The sequence below is a fragment of the Ostrea edulis genome, chromosome 7 (assembly GCF_947568905.1).
Source record: "Ostrea edulis chromosome 7, xbOstEdul1.1, whole genome shotgun sequence".
Lineage (NCBI taxonomy): Eukaryota > Metazoa > Mollusca > Bivalvia > Ostreida > Ostreidae > Ostrea > Ostrea edulis.
This window is the reverse complement of record NC_079170.1, coordinates 56,641,888-56,652,964: the sequence shown is the minus strand read 5'-3', so window position 1 is coordinate 56,652,964 and position 11,077 is coordinate 56,641,888. Positions and strand designations below refer to the sequence as shown.

At 35.0% G+C, this 11,077-nt stretch overlaps 1 protein-coding gene across 1 annotated transcript in view; it reads left to right on the top strand.

Annotated features, from left to right (window-relative positions):
• The first annotated feature begins 1,237 nt into the window (after positions 1–1,237).
• LOC125653336 (m7GpppX diphosphatase-like) overlaps positions 1,238–11,077 on the top strand; it is a 19,995-nt gene continuing 10,155 nt past the window's right edge. Inside the window, exons 1-2 of the mRNA XM_048882774.2 lie at positions 1,238–2,219; positions 9,183–9,328. Of these exons, the coding sequence (XP_048738731.2) occupies positions 1,817–2,219; positions 9,183–9,328 (549 nt within the window). The 5' untranslated portion in view covers positions 1,238–1,816. The remainder of the gene's footprint in view (positions 2,220–9,182; positions 9,329–11,077) is intronic.

The following is an 11,077-nucleotide window of genomic DNA, read 5'->3' as shown; positions in this document are numbered from 1 at the left end:
AATTAACCGCCGATTTTCCAGTAGAAACAGAGAAATTTTCTTTGAAATGGGAACTAAATACGCCGGTTTCGAGACACGTCCGAATTATTTCCCTTTGGAGAACTCTCGTACATAGTAAGGCGCAAAACAACTTTTTACACGCGGGAGTGGGACAACTATTCATCAATGCATAATTGAATGTGCTCAGTAAGTTTATCATACGCAGTTTGTATCATTTAACAGATATGACAAGTTTAGAAACAAGTAAAGCTTTTTAAAAAAGCTTGCCGTCTTTAGCAGCAACTCTATAGAGCGAAGTAGAATTATGTCCCTTTTCTTCATTATTGAATTGAGCTAAAATAAATAATCTCACGGACATCATGCCTATAAAGCTGTGTCCTGACTCCCATTGTAAAAGTTTGTATTTATGAAGGGTATATGTACTGGAAATCAAAATCACTGTTCCCTGTATTAGCACTGATTAAAGCCTCTATATCAAATGAAAGTGAGATTTTCAGTGTGTATATCAAAATATTTATATTTTGACAAAGTTATGAAACAAAACAAACTAAAACTATAATATCAGTAATCAAGAGTGAATTCATCAAAATTCTAAGTTAAATTGAATAAAAATTCTTGTGATTCAACGTTACTTCACAGACATAAATATCATTGTGTCTCTGATTTAAATCATGAAAAAACGTCACTCTATGATATGTAAGAAAAAATATGAAACAATCACACATAATTAACTATACTTCTGCAAGTCCCTGAAAATGCATAAATTAGACTCGTTTACCTAAATTGTAATAACTGGTGGATGGATTATTCTTTTGCATGCTTTAAAAAAAAAACAGTGATCCTCATTTTGAAGTCAAGCCTTATTTATTCTTATGTAATTCTTAGCTTAAGGTATCATTAAAACTGTTTTGTAGGGATTAGCCCAACCGAATAGACAATTTCCAAAACACACGCAATCAAAACAAAAAACGGCGAGTTTTTCTGTTTGTATGCAAAAATGAAAACATTGCTGTAAATGAAGTAACCATAGAAATGCTTTGTATTAGTTGCTTTTAAAAAAGTAATGTGTCAATTTCATGAATTCCATTTTTCTTTTGTTCGTTTTGTCGATTTAAGATTGAAAATCTTGAAAAATTGTTAAGTCGTACGAAAATTAGAACACCAGAAAATTATCTCCCTTGCCTTGAAGAGCATTTCAACCAATGAAATAATTGAAAATTTTCACTTCATGTACTTTCTACCAATGAAAAAAGAGAGGAAGTGCAAAGTCCGAAGACTGTAAAACACTTCAACTCTGTTAACAAATATTGAAGGGAAAGGTGTTATTTTGAGGCTTAAACACAATTTATTGATGAAAAATTGTCGAATATTGGTGTTTCAATCAAAATCCATGTTCCAATTGAAATCCGTTGATTTGTATCTTATTTTGAAACGATAATATATCCTTTAACAAATATGACAAGTTTAGAGAAAAAAATATTTTGATGGGAAAGCTGCTATTTTGAGGCTGAAACACTTTTGATGAAAAATTGTCTAAAATTGAAAATTTCATGTTCACAGGCCAGGTAAATTTGGAGGCGGTGCTTCTTTTCTCGGTCTTTAAAATCCATATTTCAATCATCTTCACAAGTCAAAGGTCAAAAACATTAACCATCGCGTTTGTCAAGTACAAAGCTAATAATTTTAAAGCATTTTAAAAATAAGTTTCATGTGCTACAAACAATGATCTAAAGTAATTTCAAAATGCTGTCGGACGAACATTTTGCATTAATATGATACCTTTGAATAATCAGAATGAACAATTTAAAACACTCGAATGCAGAATTTGAGAAACGTTATAGACCAAAATATCGTAGTGTCGAAACATCTTGGTGCTGAAACATGTTGGTGCCGAAACGTTCAGAGTTGTTTCGTCATGGCGGATGAGCCAGATTTGAAGAAAAGAAAGTCAGAACTTGTGCCAGTTGCGGGGAATTCTGATGTGTTTTCCTCGTTTGCAGACTTTGAATTTTGTAACCTTCTGAAAAATGACATGGGGAGTAAAACAGCGTTTGTTCATTCCAAGTTCAGAGGAAAAGATGCCGTCATTTTGATGGAAAAAACTGCGTTCGATCCGGAGAGTTTGCCGAAGTTGCTAACTGAGAAAACGGAGTTGATGGAAACATTGAAGAATGACATATACAGTACCTACAAGACGTATCCAGAGAAAGAATTGAATGGTATGAACCCCCTCCGCCCCCTCGTAAATGTGTTCAACATTGACATATATCATATCATATATATCCCCCCCCCCCAAAAAATAATTTTAAAGAAATGCATATAGGCTTAGTACATAAAAAGTAGTCACGACTATAACAGCTGAGCTACATAAATAACACGCCACATAAAAATGAATTAAATAATAAACACGTTTGAAAATGTTGAAAAGAAACTGTTTACATCATAAAGCCATAGTAGTCGCATCTTGACATCATAGTTGCATTGAAACATGAAACCAGGGCTTGAAGCTAACTTTTTATGTCACCAGTCCAGCCGGACTGATGGGGTATAATTTCAACCAGTCCGCAGAAAAATTTACCAGTCCAACAGAGTTTTCCAGAAATAATTAAACATATTTAATTTCATTAATGTTGTCAAAATGAAATTTAGCTCAGCTCAATATGTCTCAGACAATATTGTAACACTTAAATGTGGGATTTATATTTACGAATCAGATTCGTCTGATATCTACAGATCGAAGCATGCCAAATGTGTGTATAAGATTTCATAAGTATATGCTTTAGAAAATTAGCCAGTCCCACCGGACTGACTAAAACAAATGTCAGTCAGTCCGCCAGACTTTTAACCAGTCACAGACTGACGGACATATGTTAATTTCGAGCCCTGGAAACTGATAAACAGGTTTGGCACACACCCCTATTTGGTACTTTGGTCCCATATGGTGGTCAATCAACGAAATCAGTACCTATGTTTACTGACTAAATCGGAGTCCAACTCCGTGCACTTTGATTTTCACCTTAAAAGCGAACACGGCGCACAATGTCCTCTGGAGTGATAAGTACCTAGTGATGGGCAATCGGGAAAATAAATTTAATCGATGATTGGATTAATCGGATGTACCTTTTCGATTGATTAATCGAAAAATAATCGAATTTTAATTATTTCAAATTTATGGCATAAAAATATTAAATTTTCTTTATGTTTTACCCTAGATATTAAGTTAATTAGAATAAAATCATTAGATTGATTGTATCTTGTTTCACTCATATCGAGACGTCCAAAATCATAATTAGAAATTTGAAGTTAATCCCATACTTTCGATTTTATTTTCCCGGGATAGAGATTGATCTCTCGACTTTTGTTGTTCTTATGGGATCCGGGTTAGAATAGAGCCTCATGGTGTCGTCTCCATATGAATGAGAGATTCTCAAGAGAAACGTTAAACAATATTCAATCATTCAATCTTATCGGATGATGGAGCTTCATCAGCCATTTTTGATTTTAGGTAGGTCGCGGTAGGAATATTCGTATTATAAAAAAAAAAATACCGACGTCGGCGATTTTCGATTTTCAAAATGACAATGGATTATTCACATCGTTTCAGCTATAGCGACCGACAATCGAAAGTCGGCGACAATCGGTACATCACTATAAGTACCTGACAATAATTTTCATGATAAAATATGTCTTTTATAAAATTCCACCCTAGCGATTTTTGCACATAGGTGTTTTAAAATCGCCTTCTCCATAGCATTAGGCCAAAAAAAATAATATGTTTGTTTCAGGTCGCCTCCGATTTCAAAAAAGGGTCGGTAGGTGTAGGCTTTTTATTTTTTATTTTTTTTCAAATAAATATGTGCCTTCAATGAAAATTTGATAGTTAAAGTTGTTTAATAGATAAAAAATTGGTTCAGAGCACAATGTTTTATTGACAATATGCACAGTATGTGATTGAGTTTTGATACACATTTACAATAAATGTCTTAGCATATTAAAATTGTCAGACATCATATATGGAGCAGAAACCATATGCATTTCTAAAGGTGGTACAGATTATGCTAAATAGTTGTACACACTTTCCTACATGTATTTATTCATAAACATTGTCATTTGTTTGTAATCAATGTGTCAGCTACTTCTACTCAAAACACAATATTCAACCACATACACAATACATTTGACAAAAAGCATTGCATAGTATATACATGTAGTTCATACAATGTTTATTAGGCTAAAGACTACCCTTGCACTTGGTTTGAGTGACTTTGTACATGTACATATTCTCGTGGAAGTCCTATTCTTCCACCGAATAGTTCTTTATAATTACTTACATGCTTTGACATACTACAAGTAATATAAAAACATATAGTTTAGCGTTCAGTTAATTTCGTTTTTGAATAAATGATTCGTGGCTTTGAACACTCTGTACAAGTTACCAGTGAAGGGATTTTTTACCCCTTGAATCCAGGGGCCAGGGCCTTCAAGTTCGGGAAAAATAGTGATATTTGATTGAAATTGGAAAATTTGATTTATATAAATGAATAAGAAAAACAAGCAAAAAGTTCACCATTTGATATTTTATTATCAATGTGGCTGGCTTAAACAAGCTTTCATTTCCGGTCTTTAGCAAAGAAAAAACTGTCACAAATGTTTTGCAACAGAGTGGCACTGAGGTTGGATGGCCCCTCATGGTATATTCTCATCAAACCATCCATCATTTGGGAATTTTTTGGCATCATTTTGGGAAATACATCTACTTTTCAGCATTGCCCATGATTAGGAATGGGGCCGAATTTCGGCACTCTACAGACCCTTAAAAAAATCCCTGCAGTGCACAGGCGTTTTGGGTTGAAAAGAGTGATGGATCATTAAATTTTCTTCATATGTCGCAAGAACTGCTACTGGATCCAAGTGTGAGATAAAAAATAAAAACGTTCGACTACGAACAGGGTCTCGTTAGGTGCTAGCACTCACTTCACGTCCGCACGACTGTCCACCTTAAAATCTGCGCCTTGAATAGGTCGCTTCATGGTTTTTGAGAAGTCAAAAATGTTAAAAGTTTACAGATGGACAGACGGACGCCGGAATATGGGTGATCAGAACAGCTCACTTGAGCTTTTAGCTAGTCTGGAAAACTGATAATTCTTTACAACGTATATTTTTTTAGTAAAGATTTATTTGGTGACTCGATCCCCCAGGCCACTTTTCAGACATTCATAGTAAATGGTAAGAATGCAAGTTCGAAGTAGTAGAAGTTATAAAATGAAATCATGTATAGAAGGGAGCTGACCCCCCCCCCCCCCTTCCACCCCCCCCCCCCCCCCCCCCACCCCCCCCCTCGAAATTAAGAACTAGAAGTTAGGGAAAATGGAAAGTTTAATCAATATTATATTTAATAAAAATATATTTGATGTATGTATACCATAACCATCTCCCACCCCACAAATTAGGATTTTGAAGAACGTGGGCTTTTTGCATCAAATTTATAGGTGTTAATTTTTTTTAGACAATTGTGAAGTCAACTTCTCCGGCTCCCCGCTCCCCTTGAAAAAAACGATTCTACTTGTCTTTAATGAAATAGCTAATGTACTAATATTCACAAAAGGTACGTAACACATTACGAATCCTGGGGTAATTACAAAATTATAACAAGACAAATACTGTAGATATATGTATAGTCGTATCGAATAACGGCATATATGCACTGCTCACAATGTGCAATACTATTGCTATTCTTTAAATAACAAGAGGCCCAAGGGCCACATCGCTCACCTGAGTCACCTTGGCTCATTAAAGATTTTCCCTATATATTTGCATCCAAAACTTTGATCCCCCCTTGTGACCCCATCCTACCCCTGGGGGCCATGATTTAACAAACTGAAATATGTCAGAAAGCTTTCATGTAATTATCAGTTTTTCTGGCTCGGTGTTTCTTGAGAAGAAGATTTTTATAGATTTTCCTTATATATTTGTATATAAAACTTTGATCCCCTATGGTGGCCCCATCCAACCTCCGGGGGCCATGATTTGAACAAACTTGAATCTGCACTATGTCAGGAAGCTTTCATGTAAATTTCAGCTGTTCTGGCCCAGTCGTTCTTGAGAAGAAGATTTTTAAAGATTTTTCCTATATATTTGCATGTAAAGCCATGATTTGAACAAACTTGAATCTGCATTATGTCAGGAAGCTTTCATGTAAATTTCAGCTCTTCTGGCTCATGCAGTGGTTTTTGAGAAGAAGATTTTTAAAGATTTAACCTATATATTAGTATGTAAAACTTTGATACCCTATTGTGGCCCCATCCAACCACCGGGGCCCATGATTTGAACAAACTTAAATCTGCACTATGTCAGGAAGCTTTCATGAAAATTTCAGCTTTTCTGGCCCAGTGGTTCTTGAGAAGAAGATTTTTAAATGACCCCCACCCTATTTTTGCATTTTTGTGATTATCTCCCCTTTGAAAGGGACATGGCCTTTATCTCGAATACCCCGCTTGAGTCGAAGTCGACCGCCGGTCCCGGCCGTTTTCCCTATATAAATGATTAAAAAAAACTACTGATATTTCGAACACGGTAATCTCGAATACTCAGCTTATGTCGAAGTATTTTCAAGGTCCCATGCCCTAAATTCACCTGGTTTATCTCGAAGTGCAGTCAATTTTCCACTCTGCTTACCATACCTGGCGTCGTTAGGTCACACATTCACACCCGCGGCTACATCAATTGTAATTAAAGGACCGCTAATCCACGCTCGCCTTTTCCGAATAGGCCCAGGTCGCAATAAATGGTTCAACAGCTTGGGTGATTAGGGAAGCCTTTCAACATTACGGCTAAAGTTCACCGCCAATTATGAACTAACACACCCGATTACAGGGATGGTGTTTTGAATGACATACGCTCTATCATTAACATGTGGGTTAGATAAACGCACAAAATCGTCGAAGTACGCTTGAAGGTAATGTTTTTAATAACGATATTGCATTTAATAATACACGTTTCATCATTAAAACTAGTACAGAGAAAACAAGGAAATTTCTTTAATAAACATTTAAAAGTTTGGGTTTTTTTTTTAATCCATCTTTTTTGTTTCTTACGTGATAGGTTCTTCCATTACAACACACTAACTACATCCCAGTCTAGACTGGACATCAGTAAACTTAAAGTAAGCATACAGGCACGATCATCTTAATTTTGAAACACATTGTGAATTCCATTGGATGTTTTTTTTTAATTTAAAATACGAAATGTTTGTCTTTGAAATTCCACAATATTAATTTACCAACTTGTATTAAACTATAAGAAACGGCAACGGGTTTTTTGTTTATAATGCAAATCCCATACTATGCATCAAATATCCTCCTTCAAAAAAAAAATATCCAAGATCGATTTTGGATATCTCGAACCCCCAGATATCTCGAAAAATTTTCGAGGTCCCTCGGACTTCGAGATAGAGATATTTTACTGTATATAGGGAAAACGGCCGGGACCGGTGGTTGACTTCGACTCAAGCGGGGTATTCGAGATAAACCATATTCGAGATACAGATATTTTACTGTAACTAATGCACACAATTATTCAAAAATTGTACATGAATTTGTTTGAATTAAAGATATCGTTCATGCAATTCATGTGAGTAACCATTCAAATATCCATTAAAAAAGCCCTATAGCTTCCACTTAGATGCAATATTATCTAATTGTGATTTCCGGTGCTTATGCCGGGTTTGCTCTAGTGTGTACTATCTTAATTAATCACATGGACAAAAATGAAAATGTTGGGAATTGGCAATTGCATATTTAATCTTTTATAGATCATGTCACAATATTGTTATGCGAGATTTTCTGTTCGTCTGTATGTAAACTTTTTACATTTTCGACTTCTTCGACTCCAGAACCACTGGGCCAATTTCAACCAAATTAAATAAATGACAAAAAGCATCCTTGGGTGAAGGGCTTTCAAGTTTGTTCAAATGAAGGGCCATGCTTCCTTTAAAGGGGAGATAATCACAAAAGTACAAAAAGGGTGGGGACATTTAAAAATCTTAAGAACCACTGGGCCAGACGAGCTGAAATTTACATGAAAGCTTCTTGACGTAGTGCAGATTCAAGTTCAATAAAACCACAACTCCCAGGGGTAGGTTGGCACCACAATAGGGGATTAAAGTTTTACATAGAAATATGTATAGGGAAAGTATTTGAAAATATTCTTCTCAAGAACCACTGGGCCAGAAATTTAGTTTATATTTACATGAAAGCTTCCTGACATAGTGCAGATTCAAATTTTTTAAAAACTTAAAATGATGGCCTCAGGGGAAGGATGAGGCCACAATAGGGGATCAACGTTTTACATACAAATGTATAGGGAAAATCTTTAAAAATCTTCTTCTCAAGAACCATTGGGCCAGAGAAGTTTACATAAAATTTACATGAAAGCCTCTTGACATGGTACAAATTCAAGTTTGTTATCCCCTCGCGCAAAGTAGTTGCGAAGGGGAGATAGCATCGCTAATGTGTGTGTGGGCAAAATTTAAAGAAAACCCTTGCACTAAGGGTTATCAAACTTTGCATACTTCTGTGGCATTGTAAGAGGACGAAACCTATATATTTTCAAGTAAAATGGTGAAGTATTTTTTAAGATATTGCAATAATAGCTTAGATATTCAGAACAGGAAATTTTTCTAGATTTCATAGCCCTTGGGAGTATAGTGATACTTTTTTACTTGTGACCGATAAGGCCTGTGGGCCTCTTGTTCATGATGACTCTATATTTCACGATTTACCAGTGATGAACTGATTCATGATGACTAATTTTCACAATGGAGGTTATCTTTAACATACAAGAGACATTTAAGGATTGATTTGCATTGATGAAAGTTTCAGGCATGCAAATAATAGTTGGTTTACAATAATTAATTACACCTGAGAAGACAATAGATTTTTGATTTAACCCAGTCATTAGACAAAGTTTGTTAGAAAAAGTAAAGTTTGCTATATAAAAGCGAATTGATTCAGAAGTATAAATTTTTTGGCATAACTTTGATGCGGAGGATATGTATGATGCAATGGCAACATTGTAGTTTACCAAGAACATCATGCAATGACAATGTTAGAATTCATGTATCTCTACAAGAGAAGGTTCTGTCTGTCCCACTGATGTGTTATACTGCAACTTATCTTTATTAGGTTTCAAAACAACATTGATATATCCAGCAACAAGTCACCATATCATGAAATATTCCGAGCAGGATTTCCATTTGGTGCACGAGTCAATGGAAGACTACAATCAGATCACCTTGCCATATATAAAAAGCAAATCCCTAAGGCATCAGGTAATATCACGTGAAAATATAAATAGAGAAATTGAATGATATGAACTGTGGACAAAAATATCTGAACGATTTATGACGTCATGCAGTTTGCAAAAAGTATTTGCATTCAGGGCTAGAAATAATTATTTTTATTCACTGGTCACTTCATCATCGGAAACCCACGGTCAGTCGCACTTCCTTTTAACCTCCTGTGGGACACTGAACGCCAGTATTTTTAGCTCACCTGTCCGTCTGTAAACAAAACCAGTCATTCATGCATTATTTTTTATCTAACTGCACTGGCACAAACCTTGGGACTGAAACAGATATTTGTTTAAAAACTGCACATGTAAAACTGTGCTGAACCAGAAAAAAAAGATACATGCTTTGTTTCATTTAACAGCGAAATTGGCACTATATGGAATCAGCATGGTCTTTACTCACGCTCGCCATTTTGAAATGAATTAAAATATGAAACCAACTCGGTCCTTGTTATCCTCCATTTTTATTTCTGATTTTGACAGCAACTTTCGATTATAAAATTTTATATTGATAATCAGAATCAGAAAGGGTAAACCAATCAATTTTCGATAATAACCGATCATCATTCCATCACTAATTAATGCATGCACACATGCCCTACCTTCCATTTAGAAATTTCTTTTGGATAGATGTGTTAGGTATGTAAGGCCAAAAAAAATAATATGTTTGTTTCAGGTCGCCTCCGATTTCAAAAAAGGGTCGGTAGGTAGGCTTTTTATTTATTTTTTAATATATTTTTTTTTTCAAATAAATATGTGCCTTCAATGAAAATTTGATAGTTAAAGTTGTTTAATAGATAAAAAAAATTGGTTCAGAGCACAATGTTTTATTGACAATATGCACAGTATGTGATTGAGTTTTGATATACATTTACAATAAATGTCTTAGCATATTAAAATTGTCAGACATCATATATGGAGCAGAAACCGTACGCATTTCTAAAGGTGGTACAGATTATGCTAAATAGTTGTACACACTTTCCTACATGTATTTATTCATAAACATTGTCATTTGTTTGTAATCAATGTGTCAGCTACTTCTACTCAAAACACAATATTCAACCACATACACAATACATTTGACAAAAAGCATTGCATAGTATATACATGTAGTTCATACAATGTTTATTAGGCTAAAGACTACCCTTGCACTTGGTTTGAGTGACTTTGTACATGTACATATTCTCGTGGAAGTCCTATTCTTCCACCGAATAGTTCTTTATAATTACTTACATGCTTTGACATACTACAAGTAATATAAAAACATATAGTTTAGGCGTTCAGTTAATTTCGTTTTTGAATAAATGATTCGTGGCTTTGAACACTCTGTACAAGTTACCAGTGAAGGGATTTTTTACCCCTCTGAATCCAGGGGCCAGGGCCTTCAAGTTCGGGAAAAATAGCGATATTTGATTGAAATTGGAAAATTTGATTTATATAAATGAATAAGAAAAACAAGCAAAAAGTTCACCATTTGATATTTTATTATCAATGTGGCTGGCTTAAACAAGCTTTCATTTCCGGTCTTTAGCAAAGAAAAAACTGTCACAAATGTTTTGCAACAGAGTGGCACTGAGGTTGGATGGCCCCTCATGGTATATTCTCATCAAACCATCCATCATTTGGGAATTTTTTGGCATCATTTTGGGAAACACATCTACTTTTCAGCATTGCCCATGATTAGGAATGGGGCCGAATTTCGGCACTCTACAGACCCTTAAAAAAATCC